General features: G+C 45.2%; 1 protein-coding gene across 1 annotated transcript; it reads right to left on the bottom strand.

Annotated features, from left to right (window-relative positions):
- Positions 1-9,293: 9,293 nt before the first annotated feature.
- LOC124100564 (eotaxin) lies at positions 9,294-11,787 on the bottom strand. Its single transcript, XM_046456101.2, has 3 exons — positions 11,552-11,787; positions 10,299-10,410; positions 9,294-9,879 (listed from the first exon to the last, which is right to left on the bottom strand). Exons 1-3 carry the CDS (start codon positions 11,625-11,627, stop codon positions 9,771-9,773), a joined length of 297 nt encoding a protein of 98 aa, XP_046312057.1. The 5' UTR covers positions 11,628-11,787; the 3' UTR covers positions 9,294-9,770.
- Positions 11,788-20,834: the final 9,047 nt, after the last annotated feature.

Below are 20,834 nucleotides of genomic sequence, written 5' to 3'. Positions count from 1 at the left end.
CCAACTGAGACATGGTTCAGTGAGCAAATTTCCCAAAGAGTGCCTCGAGTTACGGGCAAAGAAACAATGAGGAGTATCAATGGAGGGAAGAGATCCCCTCTCTGGCCAAGGATCGGATGTCCTGGAGTACTCTGGGCCTCACAGGAGTATGGCTGTTGTGGTCCAAAAATGACAGGTTCTGAGAGATACCAGAGTGTCCACTGGACAAGCGTTCAGTGACCTTGGGCAGTCGGACTACTATTTTCATTCTGCAAATTCCCTCCCTATTCTTGAACTTGGTCCCACCTGTGGAACTTCAGAATGGAATGTTAAAGCCACTTTTCAGACCACTGACACAGCAGCGCTTCTGCCCACCTCAGGGGCTTCCTGCAGGGAGTGGCTGACTCTCTGGCTTCTCTTTATTGGTGACTTCCCTGTAGCAGCCATTTAAAGTGGATTCAAGTCACAGTTTCCACAGTTTGCATTGCTAGAGAATGGGAAGCCTGGGGTCGGAAATAACTCTGACCTGGGTGGGAAATGAGGTCTTTGTGGTAGGAAGAGATCTCTCAGCTTCCCACCTGGTCCCCAAAGAATCCAGAGGCTGGGGTAGGAATAAGGCTGGAAATCAGTGCTGTGTTCTATGGCTCTGTCTCTGAGTTCCTCTAAGACCACACAGTTAGAGAGAAGCAAATAGGAACTGAGGACTCCCTGTGTTCTACCCTGTCCTTTCCCTGGGTAGAGAAAACAGGGCCAAGGACAGAAACACAGTTCTCGCAGCCATACAGTGCGTTCGAGGCCCTCCCGAGTGCTCTACTGCGTTCAGTCCTGGGTCCGTTGACTGTCCCTTGAGCCTTGTCCATGTCACGTTCTTTCTTATGCCCTCATACAAAAAAGGAGCATCAGGGATTTGCTACCAGACTTTCCTCAACGGGGCTTGCGACTCCTTGGAAGGACATTTATTTTCGTACAGAGCTTAGCATTGCAGCTGACACACAGTAGGGACTTGAGGAATGACGATGATGCTTTTGTTAAATGTGCTGTCTGTGCCGGGCACTACCATGTGGGTTGGCCAGTTTGGTCCCCCTGACCAAGGTCTGGAAGCGAAGTGCTGCCGTCATGATGCTCATCATGAAAAGACAAGTATCAAGGTCCAGTCAAGCTTGACACTTTCCTCAGGGGAGGCTGAGGCCGTGGACACCTACCTTGGTTGATAGAGCCGTATGCCCATTATGTCACACAGTCCTCGGGTGGCAGGTATCTTTATCCCAACTTTTCCACTGAGATGGGGACTTGGGGAGCACGTCAGAGCTGGAGCAAGCCCAGGAGGTAAACAGAGATCCCCAGTCCCACTCACACCCTGACATATTGAACTAGAACCTTCAGGGAAGACAATTTAGAATCTGTATTTTCAGACATACTGCTGGTGATCTTAATACACAGATGATCAGAAGCTACAGATGGAAGTGGAGAACCCTCTTTATGGTTAGGGTAACTATAATGCAGTGAGAAATGGAAGGCTTCAGAGCAAAGCTAGGACTCACAGGCCCTCCTGGGGCCTCCTGCATCTGATATGAGGCCCTGCATCTTGTGGTGGCTGTGGGGCTCCGTCCAGAGCCCCACCCACCGAGCGTCAGGATTCAGAGAGTTCTTTTAGGTAGTTTTGGTGACTCTGGTGACCAATAGATCTCCATGGAATAAGTCCTTGTGAATTAGTCTTGGCTGTAGGGAGCTGCTGTCCTCAAGGTCATGTAACCATGAAGGTCAATGACTATGAAGTCAATGACTCTAAAGGAAGAGTGCCAGGGGAGTTAAGATGTATTGGCAATGAGTTGGAAGATGGGGACTTTTGGCCGGAAAGGACGGAAAGGACATCATCTCAGGGGTGGCAGGAACAAGCTCGTTCAGGGATCTTAGGGAAACATATCAGATAGCAGGGGTGTTCCCTGGAACTTCCAACTTCTAGGTGGTCTTCTTTTCTGATGCACGGGCTGCTGTTGTCTGTCGATGACTACATGCCCTGGGGTCTGTTCTCTAAAGAAAAACCACTGATTAGAGCGTCTTATGACTCATGTCTTTTTAGTTCTTTTTCACAGGAATAGCTAACTCGGTAGTTAATTAGTAGCATACCAAACGGATAGAAAAAAAAAAACATTTTCTGTGGGGAATGGAGATGATAATATTCCCCACAGAATAGTTTTGACCTGTAAAGTGGTGAGAGGTAGCCTGATGACATGTTGCTCGGCTGTGCGGCCTCCAAATTTAGTGATTTGTAAAATCAACGGAAAGCAAGTGGAACTAGAGCATTGAATTAGGTCTTCCCTCAGTTTACAGGCACCGGTCCCCATCTGCAGAAATCCCATATCTGATGATGGGGTTGGTGGAGGCGTGTAGGGGTCTGCTGCCCACAACACACACCTTCTGAAGGGTCGTTCCAACTTCAGAGCACGCCATAGGATTGATCTAGGCACATCCTGGGACATTCTCTCCTAAGGAAAAGACTAATTATTGCCTCTCATGCCTCCTGCTATTAAACAAGAGGTTCTGGAAGCTTACCTGCCCTTGGGAAGCTACTCTCACCGACATACACAAAGACTGTCCCTTGTGACTGGGTGGTGGCAGGAACAGGCTTTGCAAAAGGCAGCTTAAACTGAACAGATGTTACTGTAGCAGTGTTACCTGTGAGCAGGGAAAGGCCCCCACCCTGTGCACCTGGTCTCTGGTTCTCTAGGTGAATCTGGGGTTCTTGAACAAGGCCAGGTCACCTGAGCAGGAGAGCCTACATTTTTTGAAAGAAATAGTTCCTGGGTGTGCCGCTGAACTCTTGCAGAGACAGTGAGCCCGTCTGTGGGATATCAAGGGACTTTGAGACCAGAACTGCCCATCATGAGCTGGGAGCAGAACACCCCACCAAGTCTCAGTGCCAGATGAGCCCAGCAGCAATCCATGATAAGATGAAGCAGTCCATTGGGTCAGGCATGAGTGGTCACAATCTACCAGATGAGCAGGTGACTGAGATCCTATGTCAGCCACACTGCTGTGCCCCTTGCCCTGCTCACACCATGCTCACAGGGTGAGTCACTTCTGACAAGTGATAGAGGAAGAAAAGGGCAGGGCTTGATTCACAGAGGACCCAGCTTGGTGCATGGCCCAACTTGGGGATGGACTTCAAAGACAAAGTGAAAATCCTCCCAATGGCTAGAGTGTTTGGGCATCTCTCCTGGTCATCTGCTTGCATAGAAAGAGAAGTGGCCTGAGGTTAGAATTACAGCTATGTGTCACTTATGGGTAGAGGTGATGCTCTGAGAAATGTGTCATTAGATTCTGTCATTATGTGACCATTATTGGAGTGTACTTCACAAACCCAGATGGCACAGCCTTTGGCACAGCTAGGCTGCATGGCATAGCCTATAGTTCTGCCAGTTTTTCTCTTAGTAGACTTGCTCTGGCAAGTAATTTTCTTCCATAATCCACTTCTATGTATTCTCCCTCAAACTCTCCAGTGGTCTTGATGTCAGCACACACACCATTGCTCGCTTTTGCTTTATGTACTGGAAATTCAATTCGTGAATCATTTGAATCACCCAGTAACTTCAGCATTGTAGTTGGGTCCAGTATTTGCTTTCAATGTTGCAAAGTTTCTGTTTATTTGTTTGTTGTTTGGGGGTTTCACAGCACTGGGGCTGGACCCCAGGGCCTCATGCATGCTAGGCAAAAGCTCCACCACTGAGCTGCACCCCCAGCCCTCAACATTGCAAAGTTTTGCTTTGGCCATGATCCTCATGGTGCAGAGAGGGATACGCTTCTGTGTTTAAGCTTCAAACCATCCATGTCCTTTGAAGTTTCTCCACACTGGACCAAGGCCATTCTCGAATTGGCATTAGTTTTGTTGCCTTTCATGCCGCAGATTCTTAAGCAGCTTCCATCACTTTGTTCTTGTTCTTCCAGATCCCAGCTGTGGTGGATGCGGCCTGCCTGATTGGCAAGCAGTAAACATGACCCATTTTCTACCTTTGTAGTTCTTAATCAATTTCCATTTCATTTCCAAGCCAATCACTGGATGTAGCCTCTTACTAGCACCATTCGTGGGATTTGTGTGCTTACGGGCCATAATGAACAAGACAACAGGAGATTAAATCAAGTACAAGAGAAAACAATGCAAACTAGAGACGCAGCCATCGTGAGATCTAGGGGAGCTCCTGCTGATGTAACTGTTTTAAAGTGAAATTCCTTTATTTGTAAGCAGAAGAAGTACAATCCAAAACAATGATAGAAATTGTAGTGTAGTAAATGTATAGGTTAATAAATTGTGCTTTAGTATCCTTGTCAACTATCATTTATTGCTCATAGAGGCATGTCTCAGAACTATTGGGGTTTTGGTTCCTGACTATGGCGATAAAACAAATATTGCAATGAAAAGAGTCACATGAATTGCTTTGTTTCCCAGTTCTTGTAAAAGTTATGTTTATACTGTACTGTAATATATTAAGTGTGCAAATAGAATTATGTCTAAAAATCCATGTATATACCTTAATTTTAAAAAAGACCTTATTAATAAACATGTTAATTACTAGGGGAGCTTCTGGCAAATCTTAATCATTTTGCTGGTGTAGGGTCTTGCCTGGGTGTGGATGGCTGTTGACTGATGCAGATGGTGGAACTGGCTGTGGACATTTCTTAAAATGAGACACCACTAAAATTGTCTGCATTCGTTGACTTCCTCTCATGAATGATTTCTCTGAAACTTGCAATGATGTTTCATGGCATTTTTACCCTCAGGAGAACTTCTTGAAAAATTGGAGTCAAACCTTGCTGCTGCTTTATCAACTAAGTTTATGTAATATTTTACATCATTTGCTATCATTTCAACAACGTTCACAACGTCTTCACTAGGAGTGGATTCCATCTCAAGACACCATGATGTGACTAGGCACTAGGAATCTTTCAGCTCCTTGTCATCTCATGGGGCCACCATCATAAGGTGCAACTATGTGCACTCCATAGTTGATAGAAATGCTCTCATGTGGCATGTGACTGTATATATGAACTCATAGGTATGTTCCCCATGCTCATGAATTGAAGGCTTGGTTCCTAATGTAGTAATGTTAGAAGTGGGGCTTTGGAGAAGTGACTAGATTATGAGGACTCTGATCTTATTGGTGGATTTCCCATTGATGGGTTCATAATTAAATGATCTATTGGGATCTGTGGGGAACTGTAGAAGTGGAACCTAGTTGACTGGAGCTGGTCCTTGGGGGCATACCCTTGGGGACTATACCTTGTCCCTGGCTACTTCTCTCCCTTCTGCTCCACTATCTGGCTACCATGATTTGTGGTGCTAGGACAGAGGAACATGAACAAAGTAGCCTTGTATCAGGGCTTTATGATACACATGGGTCAAATGGCAAGAGCTCTCACTCACCATGATTGACATACTTGACTGTCCAGCCTGCTAGTAACAAAGGCCAACATTGAGCCCCTACTATGGCCTCATTCATCAAGGAGACTTGCTAGCTCGTTAGTGGAAAATATGCATTTGATTACATTGTACTCACTCTACCCTGAAAATGTCCACGACTCATCTTAACTGGTATAGACATACTTTGAAGAATGAATTTGACATTTCTGTTTCTAGCACCTCAGCTAGCACCACTATCTCCGAGCTTATAGAATGTCCATTGGCATGACATCACTATAGAGTAACAGACATACTACAGCAAATAAGGTACACCACAGGGTGTACGACCATGGGATCTGCTGATCCTGTAAGTACCAACATTTTCCAGAAGATCCTGGCCAGATAGAAGAGTGGAAGGCCAGCTGGAGGCATAGTTGAGGTACCGGCTTGGAAAGAACACCCCACAAGAATGAAAGGCCATCTTCCAGGATTCAATAGACATCCCGAACCAATCAACATACGGTGTTGTGTCCCTGGTAGGTAAAAAATTCATGGATCTAGATATGAGAGGGGGAAATAGGAGTGACCTCACTTAGCATCACTTCTAGAGACCCCAGCTGGGAGAAATTTGTGTTTCATATTCATGAAAATTAGAGCCGCAAGGGTTTGGAAGTTTGGATTCTCAGGGGAAGAGTGCTTCCAACTGGGTTTCTGGTGTATTTATTCAGCCTCAAGCCATGGCTGCACTCCATCTCTTAAAATTTGCAGGCCAAGAGACCCAAAGGCAAGAAGAAGAAGGCACCAGTTTGAGGAGGAGGTGGTAATAGCCCTCATCATCAGGAGCAGATGGAGCTGTTTTTGCTTACTGAATATGATTGGCAGGTAGGTCACCCATTTGCCTGTCTCTCTGATATCCCCTTACCCATTCTTGATGGCAAATGGACAAGAACAGCAGCCACAGCCTGGTCTTCAGAAGGGTGTGAAGGGTGAGGGGCTCAGCCCTCAGGGATGAGGGTCCACTTCAACCCTTAAGGGAAGCCACCTAGACCAGCAGATGTGTTGGCTGAGGACAAGGGAGATCTAGAATTAGGGCCCAAGGAGGGGGTGATAAGAATCATCTGTGGCCTCAAGACCAGCTGCAGCAGTTGGAAGGGGGGCACTATAGCTCACCCCACTAACTTTTGTCTTGTAAATTTCCTGAGAAAAACAAGTTTGAAAGATTATTGGAGTTTTCCAGAACTTATTGTATAAGCAAAGAGGTTCCAGCAGTGCAAGGGGAGGGTTGTTATGGAGTCTGCGGTGTGCTGACCAGATTTTCCTCTCCCAGGACTGAAGTGTTCCTCAGCTGACCAGAGCCATCTCATCCAGAGTTATGCCCTGATGCAGGAGTGACCTGCAGCCATGACTGGTTGAGATGGGGATATAAGCGCCCTGTCCCTTTGCCACATCTGGGTTATCCCAATTCTGAAGCTCCCTGTGGAATTGGCTGAGACCTAGGCTGTGACTACAGCATGACATTAATTCTTTCTCTGCTCATTCTTGCTTTCCACATTCTCGAACACACTCTGCCTGAGTTGGCTTCTCAGGGAGACCAGTTGGTGACATTCCTGGATCCTGATTGGGGTCTGTGCACCATAAGAAGGCTTAATCACTTCCATTTCCTTGTACCTGCAGTTTCACACTCCAAGGACAGGAAATGCTACTCTCAGTTGCAGGTGAATTGGGTTCAGCATTTCTTGAGAGTGATCTTGGCATGGGGGACATGAGCAAATTCTGTTCAGTCCTTTACAAATGGAGGGCAGCTCTCTCCTCCTTTTTGATGTCCTCTTTAAGATGTGTCTGGCACTAGCAGGTCTGCTGATACCAGTGAGCTCTCCTTGTGGTCATACCTTGGCTCATGGACATGGAGGTACATTCCCAGTTAGTGTGTAGGATTGAAGTCTTCTAGGCTGTAGGAAAGGCAGAGAGGTTTTTTGTGCCTGAAGTTAAAGGCATTCATTGCTATGAATGGGTGCCAGTGTGTGATAATCACTAGAAGCTCTATGGTGACTCCTGGGGTCCATGCTTCTACTTGATGTTCTCATAGAGAAACTTTCAGAAAGACTCAGTCTAAGATGCAGCAGGTGAGCCAGTTACCTCAGCCCCTGTCCTCCTTGGAAATATGACTGTTGAACCATCTGCCAGCCTTTGCTGCTTCAGTGGGGGAGGTAATGATGTGACCAAGTCCCAGAGCTCTAAGCATAGAAGATTGTGTAGGGACATTGATTGGTCTCCTTAGTTCCCTCCCTAAAAAATATGATCTTCCTCATATTATGGATGAGTTAACCAAGGCTCAATGTAGAACAGGGAGAGAGATCAGTTCTGGTGATAAAACCAAAGCTATCTAGACAGCCTTCCAGGTCAGTGCTTCTCCTAGTGTCTCGTGCTGCCATTTATATGTCCTTGTGCCATGATCACTATGGTCCCAGGAGAGATGGTGTGAACGGGGCCCAATGGAGCTGTGAATACAGTGATCCAGCTAGATATGGCATGACCAGACCCTCAGCCCCCTGAGTTGGCAGCACCTAACCATGCCGACGTTTCTCTGCAGGGCAACCATAGCTCTTTTCATTCCTTGGGGACCCAGTTGCTGTCTGTGTCCCCACAAGGGGGTCATGTGACTGACAAATGCAGGTTGAATACTGCCTTGAGTTGCTTATGCTGGAAGAGGCAGTCCTGTCCATTTGACCAGAAGCTCTTAAGCTGGTAAAGTTAGGGTGTGAGGGAAGAGTGTTAGAAGGAAGTGGATTTTCTAGGTCTAAGAAGCTACCCTTCAGTTGCAGCTCTGTGGAGTTTGGGGAGTTTCCTGAACCAGTCCTACTTTCCCCCACCCTAACACCGAGCATCTCACCCTGCCTTGGCCTTATCTTCTTACCTTACCTTCTCCCTACCCCGTCTACCCATGCTTTGTTCCATGCCCTGGCCCATGCCCCATGGCCTCTTGCCTATCTATTGTGGTATTGTGCTAACACATCTCCCTCCCCTCTCAATTAGGCATATTAACTACCTGCTCTTCCTGGGGGACTCTGGTCATGGTCCTTCTCTCTCCACTGAATTGAAACTTTCAGTACCTATAATCACTAGGGTGACTTGGTGCTCCAGTTTGCCTGGGACCATTCTGATTTATATCTATTGTCCAAGAATAATTGTTTATAAGCCTACCTTGTACTCTGAAGAGAATCCTATTTTGGGGATTCAAATGCTATGCTCACCTTACTTATAACTATCTGAATGGAGCTCAAACCCTCCACTCTGACAGATAGCCCTCGAACTTCTTTCCAAGTTTCCCAACATGGCGCACATTCTAGCCCTAACACTTTGGCTAGGCATCCACCCAATCTGACCAACATGCTCAGCCCTACTTCTAGGCATTTGCTCAGATAATATCTCTTTCTCTTCCTGCACTGATATGTTTCTCACTCCCCTCCCGTCTCTCCTCCAAGACCTAGTATGAGTTCCATTCTGCTTTGAAGTCTCCACCCAAACCTCTTGCCAAGGGTCCTCTGGGCTTCTGCTGATTTCTCAATGTCTGTGGCCTCTGTGTAGGTTGGAAGACAGAGCCGTCAGGTCAGGGAGCCGGAGAAGATTGTTGTAATGGGTCACAGGAGAAACTTGGGGCAAGTTTGAAGTGGGTGAGGAAAAGAATTTGGCGGCGGGTGGGGTGGGGCGCTCCTGCAGAGTAAGTGACTAAACTAACCTTAGTCTGGGAAATGGTGCTGGGGGCAGAAATCCGAGAGTCAGCATGGGCCTTGAGTCTCATTGAAGATCAGCCAAACCAAAGGGTCATTTGCTTCACAACCAGACCTTACACCGCACAGCTGTCTTTACCACCCGCCCCAGCTCAGTGTGAATCTCCCTCCCACATCAAAATACACAACCGTTTACCGTAATGAAATTTATATTTATCTTATATATTGCTTTAACAATATTTAACTTTCATTGAACATTGTGAATTAAACTTAGGTTTGTGAGAGCAATGTCCTCCTAAAAATACACAGCATTTCACAATGATCATCTTTTCCAGGACCCTTACAAGATTCCAGGGAGGTAGGCAGGAGAGGAGTCTCATTGTTCACCCTCACAGGGGAAATAGCTGGGGCTCACAGAGGGTGAGGGATCTGCTCAGAGCTTTACATTTAAAAAATGACATAGTCATTCTTAAACATTCATAGAAGATACATTAAAAAAAATTCCAATAACTTAAATATAATATGTTTTTAATTACATAATAAGACCCATTCCTTTGAGTATGATAATGAGATTATTTCAGAATGCATCATAGGAAGGGAAGCTGAATCCAGCATTTCTCCATCTCTGAATTTCGTCTCAGTCTCTGGTTTAGTCTCCAAATTGGTGATTACTGTGGCGTCAGAGTTTGGAGTTTTTGGTCCAGGTACTTGATGGCGTCCTTGACCCACTTCTGCTTGGGGTCAGCACAGAACTCCTTGTCCTGTTTGGTCTTGAAGCTATGGGAAGGGAGGAAGAAATTAGAACGATTCTCCTTGAACTTGAATCTCTGCCCATTGAATTCTGCACCCTCTGGGATCATCTATTACGGATCTTTTTGCTAATGGGGTTGCTGGGTTATTTGCTAAAGGGGTAGTTGTGGAAGAACAAAAGGGGGCAGAGGAAGGATGGGACTCTGGGGTAGGCTGCTGCCCTTGAAGGCCCCGTAAAACCATCTTTTCTCTTACTCCAAGGACCAAGTCTACCCTGAACAAGCTCCCGTGCAGGGAACGGAGGGTGAATGTTTTCTGTTGGGAAAATTCATGGATTAGATTACAAACTGAGCCTGTGACTCCAAGGAATTCTGACGCAGTTCTTCTTGACTCGGTGCCCTGGGCAGGAGTTTTGGTCTGGGGGAGGGTGAGCTCATTCTACTCACATCACGGCTTTCTGGGGACACTTGCTGCCGGTGATCTTTCTGTAGCTCTCCAGGCGCTGAATGGAGAACTTCTTGTTTGCCACGGCAAAGCAGCAGGTAGTGGGGACAGAAGCTGAATTTGAGAAGAGGGAAAGAAAAACAGAAAGAATGAGCCACTCATGGTAAGTGAGGATTTTCAAGCATGACTTTGTAGAGACAGAAAGAAGTTAGGAGAAAGTGAGGACGTGGAAGAGGTGGAGGCTCCTTCATTCACCGTGAAAGGTTCTGCCTCTACCTTGACACAGATCCCTCCATATGGTGGGAACCTATCACCTCTGCCAAGAATACAGAAAAACTTGATCAAGGTGCTAAGTTCCCACTCTTTCCTGATGAGAAGCCACCTGGCTTTGTGATGGTCACAAGAATGTCCTGCAAATATTCTCAGTTCTCTGCTTTCTGGACTCAGGAGAGACTGACACTTCTTGACCACTCTTTTGGGGTTGGAGCCATTACTAGTTTTGACCAATAAGGGAGAAGATGGAGGGACCTGTGTCATTTCTAAGCAGACATGTATTGCCAATGAAGCTCCTTAAGAGCTTTTCTTCTTCATCACCTTAACTGGTTTAGGGTCCTGAGGATGTAGTTAGAATCCTGAGCCCATGCATTACCGACATTTGGTTATAAATGAGAAATTGACCCTTTTTGAGTGAATTAATTGTATTAGGCCATGGATAATCAGGATTGTTTGTTACTGCGGCATGCATGAGCTTATTGAAACTAATACACTAATACTTCTTCAGAGGATGGGAAGATGAGTTATGGCCCAAACATCTAGATATGCTCCCCAAGCAGATTCAAAATGAATCACCTTGAGAGGGTGCCCTGGGACCTCATCCCCTTCTAACCCATGTTTCTGAAAGCTGTCTTGGAGTCTAGCAAAACTTCTAGGCTTGAATCAACAGATTTATCCCCCTTTACTACTATCAAAAATGCCCACCATGCCACACCAAATCCTGTGAGGACAGCTGGTCAGGGATGCACCCAGCATCCGTCAATGCTCACGACAAAGAAAGAGCATGGGAACTTGCCTCAGTGGCAAGACTGCCAGTTCTGGCTCTTCCATGGACTGGATTTGGGGCTGGGAGTTCTTATCTGCTCAGAGACCTGTTTTCCCATGTTTAAAATGCAGAATTTGCAGGGAGTCTCTGACGATTCTTGCTGACCTGATGGTTCTAGAGGTGCATAGCTTTCCTGGGGGGAAAGAGGGGGCTTACCTGGCTGAGCAAGCACCTGCATGCTGAGGATGGTTGCTGTGAGCATCAGGCACAGAAGCACTGCAGAGACCTTCATGGTGGTGCAAGAGTGAGGGCTTTGGTGTGAGAGGTGGAGGTGTCGGGGTTGGTCTCAGCCTCTCTGCTCTTGTGGCTGTTCTGCCTGCTTTTATAGGGAGCAGAGTGGGTGGGAGCTTCCAGAGAAGCCCTTGCCTACACGGGGTCAGAGTCAAGTCATGTTGAAGGGAAGATTCTCAACAGCTGACCACACTCTGGCTCTTGAGAAAATTGCAAGATAGAAGGAAGCAAATTTGTGGGTGGGATTTGGCACCTGTTTTCATGAGGATTGAGAAGGAAGGGCGTATGTGATTATGAAATATTATTCCACATCTGCAGGAGAGCAAAGAAACTAACAGCATGGAAAAGCAGTGGATTTAAGAATGCCCCTTGGTCCCTGTGTTCACCTTATGATCTTCAGAGTTCGGGAAGACAGGAAGGGACCCTCAAACTTTTGCAGGGTGCTCACTCATTTGCAAATGAGCAATTGCTCAGCAGAACTTAGCTTTGCTGGGTCTGCATGACCCAGGGAGGATAGCACAAGAGAACTTCGCCCCTGTGACTTAATCCAGTGGTTATAGAATCCTAATGCCTTGGGGTTTAGTGTTAAGGACCATCAGAACAAGATCATTCCTATTGATTTTGACTGCTGGTGCCTTTTAAAATGATTCACTTAGCTGATAAAGCCCTTTTCCAAATGAAATCAAGACAAACTTCTATATATCAAATATACTATCGTGTAGTGGGTCTGTTTGCAGCAGAGGAGGTGGCCCCTGTGCCCTCATACCCCAAAGATTCAAGGAACCCAATTGGAAAAGTTTACTCCTAGTTTACTCTCACTCCCTGAGCATGCATTGCAGACAAGAAGTCTGATGGCTTGAAGACATCAAAGAAACAAGGAACACAAGAACCTATACATACTGCATTGTGTATAACATTGTGTATAACCAAGTAGGAGAGGGTGCAAGGAGGGGTATAGTCTTTATTGAGGCAATTGCAGTAATTACAGCTTGAATACTGGTTGGAGGCCCTGCCTGGCTGTTTCCTGGCTTTTCCCACACACCCCAGTATGCAATTGATTGATGGGTAAAGGTTGCACAGATAGGTGTGTTAAGAAGGGTTCCGAGAACTTGCCTTGAGTTAATAGAGGATGGTATTGCAGTTCACTGGTTATTTCTGTCATGGGCACAGGATTTAGAGAGTCCCCTTAGTGGCTTACAAGTTTTCTAAGCACCCATCTAGAATAACTGGAATGCAATTCCCTACAAAGGGATCAAGTTGAGGCCAGAACACTTGGCCTTCCCTACTTCTTTGTTACTCAGTTCCAAATGGGATAGTCTAGTGGAGACAGTGAATCCAAGATGCCTGAGTTTGGGTGATGGCCCTGCCTCTGACAAGCTTGGAGGCCACGGTCACCACACCTATCCACACACTGCCAGGTTAAGATGGGGATAATAAACTTTCCTAACTTGGAGGGCTGTCATGTGAATCTAATGAGTTTATACACACACACACACACACACACACACACACACACCTTAGAAAAGCGACCAAATCTCTGTAGGTACCAAGTAATCGGAAGTTAACAGTTTTTATTATTAGGAAATGGGGCAGATGGGGAGGGTCGGGGGTACTAGAAAGAGACTGAGAGTGTAGGCAGATGGCTTTCTCCATATGTTCTCCAAACTTCCTATTGCCTCCAAGTAAAGACGTATGCTCATAGGGATGGTTTCCAGGAATGAACGAGTTGCACATTTGGGAGACATGAGGGAGGTATCAGAAATTGTGTCATTAATATAAATTTGGAAGTTTCTTGACCCTCAGAGGTTCTTGGCTGACGTGGGTTAAGTATTATGTGGCCTTCGTAGGAATAATTCCATAGCTCATCTGGGAGCTGAGAAGATCCTATCAGTGAGTGACTTCCTATATTTGTATTATTCTCCCTAAGTTTTCATCTGAATTCCAGAAACTTGGTGGGTCACTCTCAAGGCACCCAAGTTCACCAGCAGCTGCTCCCTCTAGTAGCCTGGCTGTCTCTAACCTCGGGGCCACTTGAGCTGCTGTTCTTATCTGTCTCCTTCCAGGAGGCTTCTCATTCAGCAGTGACCTGAGATGAACCTACCTCTCACTCCTCAGATTTGGTGTCTGATGAATATCAGGCCTTGATCAGGACCCACTCTGAGATATGCGTCCTCCACGGAGAAAGCAAAATCTTGGCGTGAGAGCTTTTCAGGGAATGGTGGGAGATTAGCAGGAAAGGGTGCCAGGAATTGGGGCTCCTGGCTTTGATTCGTACTGCTCCCAATTTCCTGTGCTATGATAAAGCCAAAGACAGACTTGGAAGAGACACAGACGTTTATCCCAACACTCTCTTCGAAACAACAACCACAAAAGAGTAAAAAGCCCAGGTCGGGGGACCAGAGTCGGAGTCCTGAAGCCTACTTCATGTGTTTGGGCAGAGCTTTTTTCGGAGCCTCTGCCTTTTGACTGTGTCTTGTGACACTTTTACTGTATGTGACTCTCACCTCTGTTTTTCCTTGGGGCAAAACCAGACCCAGTAAGATCTGACTTCTGTCTATCTCAAAGGTCACAGAGGCCATGTCTGAAGTTTCTCGTCCCTTTTGGAAGAAATTACCCCATAACTCTACATTAGTCTAAGACTCCTATGAATGTGTCCAGCAAATAGCAAGTTGTCACCAAGAACACTAACCTACACAGCACATGCAAGACTCTGTAGTACTTTGTTTTCACAAGAATTGGCTTATTTTATCCTCCCAGGAAACACCCAAGTAAGTCCATTTCTAAAAGGAGAATACAGAAACTCAGAGAAGTTAAGTCTCTTCCTCTTCTGTGAAATCATTTATGAAAGCGGAGCCTGCTTCCCAGGGTTGCCTTGGGGCTTGTTTATTTGAAATATTCTTACTGTAACACCATCTCACGATCCTTTCACAGCTATGGACTCCACTCTCCTGCACAAAGGTTGGCGTGGAGGCACACAGGGCTGTAGCTATTTCTCTGGAAATAGGTCACGGGAAAGCTGGCTGACCCCTCCGGAACAGCAGCAACAATCTCAGTGGGCTCGAGGCAGCACATCTGTTTTATGAGCGTGTTACAGCCAGATGTTGCTAAAGCAGCTTGTCACAAGTGCGCTCTCCAAAGGGGGGGCTCAGAGGCTCAGAGTGCATAAACTCCAGCGGTCACTTGGAATGTGTGGCCTCCAAGTTCACCCAGGCAAGAGAAGAGCGGCTTGGTCACTGTGTAGGAAATTCTAAAGAGCCAGGTGTGGAAGCAGTCAGGTCACTTCTGCCTATATGCCCTTGACGTAAGCTCATCACATGACTTCGCTGTGACTGCCAGGGACCCCCGAGGAATGAAGAGGAAGCACATGAGCACCTGGTGAGGACAAACAGTTTCTATCGCAGTCTGTCCTCGGCTCACCTCTTAGGCATGGAGAACACAATTGACCCACTCAAAAGAGAGATGACCAAACTCCCATGGACTCATTAAATCAACCTAAGTCTATGGGATTTCTTCTCGGAGGCTTTTGGATGAGGATATGGACCCACCTTGTCCGGTGACCTGGGTACTAAAGGGACAGGTTATTTATATCGAATGCAGCTTGTTTTCAAAGGCCAGAGTACTTGCAACCAGGGCCATCCCTGGGGTGGGCGGTGGGGGTGGGGTTGAACTCTGTACCAATCCTGTGACCCTCAGGCAGATGTTATGAAAGTCCTCCCCCGCTTCCACTAGGCTTGGTTCCCCTTTCTGGGGAAGCTCTCTGTCTTTTTGATCCTGACTCCCTGCTTGCCCTGTGGAGGACCCCCTCATTTCCCATTCTTCCCCTTGGGTGCCTCTGAAGTGTGCGGAAGAGAACCTGCTCCTCTAGGGGGCTCTGCAGCCTCTGAGGACTGCTCTCTGAGCTTGGAGTTGATTTTCATTTTGAATTGTCAATGTCTTTTTTTTTTTTTTGGTCCAGGCTCACTTGTGGTTTCAGGATTATTCTCTTAATACCTAACAGGTTTCTCATCTGTTTGTACCCAGTCACCTCTATGTGTATATTATGCCATCTGTCACAGTTCAAGTTTCTTACCAGATGTACTTCTCAAATTACTTCTCTGCGTTCTGTTCTCTCTCTCTCTCTCTCTCTCTCTCTCTCTCTCTCTCTCTCTCTCCTGAATGAGGCTGTTAGGCTTGAAACATCACTTTTTTTTTCTGGACTTGTATTGCTGAATTTCAAAAAATTCTTGAATATCTTCCTCTTAATGTTTGGAACCAAGACACAGATTGCTTTTCCAACAGTGTTAAGACCTTGAATTTGTAGATGTTATTCTCTCTCCCCACCCCCTTTTTCTATTTCAAGAACAAGAGATTTTTTTTTCCCTCTGAGCTCTTCTCCTATGGCCTTGACAAATTCAGACATAAACAACCAACATACTATTAATATATATTTTCAAATTCCTCTCTGCAGCTAGAGTTTTAGCAGACAGGACCTGACAGCTTTGACAGTTTGTAACATGAACCTTCATCTTTTCAACCTGAGAAGTCAGCTTCCTCACGGCCTGCAGTCCGAAGTCTAGTCAGGGTTTTCATGGCAGCAGGTGACCGTGGTCCCAGGTCCCTTGTTGTTCAGGATTAAGCGAGGCTCCCATCTTCAGCGGCTTCACACCACCAATGTTCTTTTCTCTCATCACGGTTCAAGGTAGACCTGGTGGCTGTCCCCAGAGAGATGGACTGCTTCCACCTGGAAGCTGGACTTCATGGAACATTTCTCCCAAGGCTACCGTGATGGGGGGAGAGAAGGCTGGAAATGTAAGTTGTTGTAGGGACTAGATGTGGAAGTGTCTTACATCATTTAGATGCTCACCCAATTGATTGTATATAATTAAGTCATGTGGACTCCCAAGTAAATGCAATTTTTAAAATTTTAATGTCTTAAAATTTAATTTGTTATTACTTTTATTATTATTATTATTTTGGTACTGGGGATTGAACCCAGGGGGTGCTTAACCACTGAGCCACATCCCCAACCCTTTTAATTTTTTTAAATTGATTTATTTATCTTAAATAGGTATCTATGACAGCAGAATGCATTTTGATTCATTGTATGCAATTGCAGCCCAACTTTACATTTCTATGGTTGTACACGATGTAGCGTAGCGTCAGCTCAATTCACAATAGCTAAACTGTGGAAGCAACCTAGATGCCTTTCAATAGATGAAGGGATAAAGAAACTGTGGTATATATACACAATGGACTATTAATCCGCATTAAAATAGAATAAAATTATGGCATTTGCAGGCAAATGGATGGAGTTGGAAAATATAATGCTAAGTGAAGAAAGCCAATCCCCAAAACCCAAAGGCCGAATGTTCTTTGATAAATGGATGCTGATCCATAACAGGGTGGGAGGGGGAAGGAATGAGAAGAATGGAGGAACTTTGATTGGGCAAAGGGGAAGGAGGGTAGGAAGGGAGCATGGGGGCAGGAAAGATGGTGGAATGAGATGGACATCATTACCCTAGGTACATGTATGACGACTGCACATATGTTTTTCTATCTTGAGGCAGGATCTTGCTACATTGCTTAAGGTCTCGTTAAGTTGCTGAGGCTGGCTTTGAACTTGTGATCCTCCTGCCTCAGCTTCCCGAGTCACTGGGATTACAGGTGAGTGCTGCTGTGCCAGGATTTTAATTTTTATTTTTCATTGGTTCTTTTTAGTCATACATAACATTGGGACTCATTTTGACATGATTATAAAAGCATGAAATAAAGTTTGCTCTCAGTCCCCAGAACTTCCCCTTTCTCTCCCCTCCTCCCTTCTCCGTTCCCTTCCCTCTTCTGATTTTTCTGTTATTTACTTAGTTGTTAACAGTGTCTTGTGGGTGTACATAATGGTGCGACTCACTGTGGTATATTAATATATGAGCATAGGAAAGTTAGATCAGCTTCATTCCGCTGTTCTTCCCTGTTCCATCCCTCTTCCCTCCCCCTCAATCCCCTTGCATTATTCCACAGAACATTTTTTTTTTGATGGAATTCTCCCTTTCCCTTTCCTTTTATCGTCCACCCCTTATTTTGAACTAGCCTCCCCATATCAGAGAACACATTCAACCTTTGACTTTCTAGGTCTGGCTTGTTTCATTTAGCATAATAGTCTCCAGTTCCATCCATTTTTGGTAAATGCCATATTTTTTTCTTCTTTATGGCCGAATAATACTTCATTGTGTACATATACCACATTTTTTAAATCCATTCATCTGTTGACGGACACCTAGGTTAGTTACATAGCTTGGCTGCTGTAAATTGTGCTACTATAAATACTGATGTGGCTATATCCCTGTAGTATACTAATTTTAAATCTTTGTGATATATATATACCAGGAGTGGGATAGCTGGGTCATATGGTATTCCATTTCTAGCTTTTTGAGGAATCTCCATACTGCTTTTCAGAGTGGTTGCACTAATTTTCAGTCCCACCAACAACGTATGAGTGTACCTTCTATTCCACATTCTTGCCAATACATATTATTATTTATATTCTTTTTTATTAAAAATTTGGTTTTTTTTTTTAGTTGTAGTTGGACACAAAACCTTTATTTTATTTTTATTTGGTGCTGAGGATGGACCCCAGCACCCGAAACATGCTAGGTGCTGGGCTCTTCCACTGAGCCACAACCCCAGCCCCAATTATTTATATTTTTGATAATTGCCATTCTGACCAGAGTGAAATGACATTCCAATGTAGTTTTATCCCCCTAATTGCTAGAGACATTGAATTTTTTTCATGCATTTTTTGGCCATTTGTAGTTCCTCTTTTGAGAAGGGTCTGTTTAATTCCTTTGCCCATTTATTAATTGGGGTTATTTGGCCTTTTTTGATGTTAATATTTTTTAGTTCTTTTTATATTCTGCATATTAATGCACTTTCTGAGGGGCAGGTGGCAGAGATCATCTCCCATTCTGTAGGCTTTGTCTTCACACTCTTAATTTGCTGTGCAGGAGCTTTTAAATTTGATTTTATCCCACTTGCTGCTTTGGGGTTCAATTCTGGCACTTTAGAAGTCTGGTTAAGAAAGTTGGTTCCTGTGTCAACATGTTGGAGCATTGGGCCTACGTTTTCTTCCAGCAGGTGCAGGGTTTCTGGTCTAATGCATAGTTCTTTGATCTACTTTGATTTGAGTTTTATGCAGGGTGTGAGAGAAGGGTTAAATTTCATTCTGCTACCTAGGGATTTCCAGTTTTCCTAGCACCAGTTGTTGAAGAGGATACCTTTTCTCCAATGTATGTTTTTGGCAACTTTGTCTAGTATCAGATAACTGTATACATGTGGGTTTGTCTCTGTGTCTCCTATTCTATTCTGTTGGTCTCTAAGCCTGTTTTAGTGCTAGTTCCCTGCTGTTTTTGTTACTGTATCTCTGCAGTAATTTCAGATCAGGTATTGTGATGTCTCCAGCAAGACGGTGGGTTGCACACCGAGGGTCAGCTCACACGCGACACGCTGCCTGTAACGATGCTAATAAAAAGTCTCTTTCTTAAAAAAAAAAACTCTTTTTGCTCAGTGTTGCTTTCACTGCTCTGGGTCTCTTATTTTTCCAAATGAATTTTAGAACTGCTTTGTCTAGTTCTGTGAAAAATGCTGTTGGTATTTTGGTGGGTTTTGCATTAAATCTATATAACGCTTTTGGTAGTGTGGCCATGTTGATAATATTCATTCTGCCTGTCCAAGAACATGGGAGGTCTTTCCATCTTCTAAGGTTGTCTTCATCTTCTTCAGTGTTCTCAAATTCTCATTGTGAGGTGCTTCACATCCATCATTAGATTAATTCCCAAGTATTTCATCATGATGGAGAACGTGTGAGAGCCCATGGATGTCGGGCATTTACATTCACTATTACCTTAGGACTGGTACGTGCCTAACCACCTTGTCTAGCAGGTGGGAAAGGTCAAGCAAAAGGCAGGGAAAAATGATTTAATGGGAATTTTTGCAGCGGTGACCAAAAGACCTGTCAAGAATGATTTTATAGGAGGAAAAGTTTGTATGGCACTTACAGGTTTCAGAGGTCTCAGTCCATAGAAAGCCAACTCCATTGCTCTCTGTGTCTGAGTGAGGCAGAACATCAGGGCAGATGGTGTGAAGGAGGAGAGCAGCTCAGGAATTGGGAAGCAGAGAGAGAGAGAGCTGCACTTTCCAGGGACAAAATATGTACATTAAAGACACAAACCCCCATGCACCACCTCCTCCGGATTCACCCTACCTATCTAGAGTTACCACCCAGTTAATCTATGTCAGTGGAGTAATGCAGTGATTAGGTTAAAGCTCTCATAACCCAATCATATTTCCTTTAAAACTTTCTTGCATTGTTTTACATATGAGATTTGGGGGAAATCTCATATCCAAATCGTAACAAAAAGGCACACTTCTTTGTCTAAATCAGTGGGCAAGTCCAGAGAGTACATTAATCCAATAGAGAGAAAATAAGGCAACTTCAGAGTGGCCCCCAGACAGGACAAAGATCTTAATAAAAAGCAGCACCTTCCTCACCCAGCACTCCGTATCAGAATCTTTGGTGATGGTGCTGCACATTTGTATTTTTCCAAGTGTCTAAGTGATGTTGAGGTCCATAAGAGAGCCATCCATCTACTGCAATCTCTATGGGCCCAGTCAGGTAAGTAACTTTCCCAAGTTTACTAGGCACATTAGTGGTGCAACCCGTCTAATCATGGAATCCCTCTGTTCCTGAAAACCCTGTCTCCAAGAACCTCTGTTGCAAGCTGTCAAGGATTTGTCAGTGCTATCTGTTGGGGTGCAGGGTCACCTTCCTCCTGCTTCTCCCTAATCTGTAGAGATGGAAACTTTTTTTTTTTTTTAAGATACCTGGCTCCAGATGCAGAAGGGATTTCTCAGTGCAAGTGATGTTTGTGATAGTCTGGATTGGGTGATTGAATACGAGTGGACAACCAGCCTGCCAGGAGTCTGATGCAGTAAATGAGGGGAGATACTTTTGTGATGGAGAGAAAAGCAACAACTTGAGAAAGGAAGAAAGGCGTCTAAGCCAACAGCTAAAGCTGAAGGGTGTCAGATGGAGCTGTGGAGTTGGCTTAGCCTGGCCCCAGCCTGCCCGACTCTCTTGTACCAGTCATCTTGTGGATGACATGTCCCCAGGGGAAAGCCCTGAGGCTACCTATTCTTTTTTCTTTCACAGCCCAAGCCCCACCCTTGGCAACCCTAC

The sequence above is a fragment of the Marmota monax genome, unplaced genomic scaffold (assembly GCF_021218885.2).
Source record: "Marmota monax isolate L192 unplaced genomic scaffold, Marmota_monax_Labrador192_F-V1.1 WCK01_AAM20220418_F8-fsc00317, whole genome shotgun sequence".
NCBI classification, from domain to species: Eukaryota; Metazoa; Chordata; class Mammalia; order Rodentia; family Sciuridae; genus Marmota; species Marmota monax.
The sequence above is the reverse complement of the archived record's forward strand: the minus strand, read 5'-3'. Positions and strand labels throughout refer to the sequence as shown.

Coding starts and splice junctions, on each gene's coding strand:
- LOC124100564 (XM_046456101.2), bottom strand. CDS start 11,627: ATGAAGGTCTCTGCAGTGCTTCTGTGCCTGATGCTCACAGCAACCATC. Junction 10,411..11,551: donor GCAGGTGCTTGCTCAGCCAG/GTAAGCCCCCTC, acceptor TCTCAAATTCAG/CTTCTGTCCCCACTACCTGC. Junction 9,880..10,298: donor TGTCCCCAGAAAGCCGTGAT/GTGAGTAGAATG, acceptor CCCTTCCCATAG/CTTCAAGACCAAACAGGACA.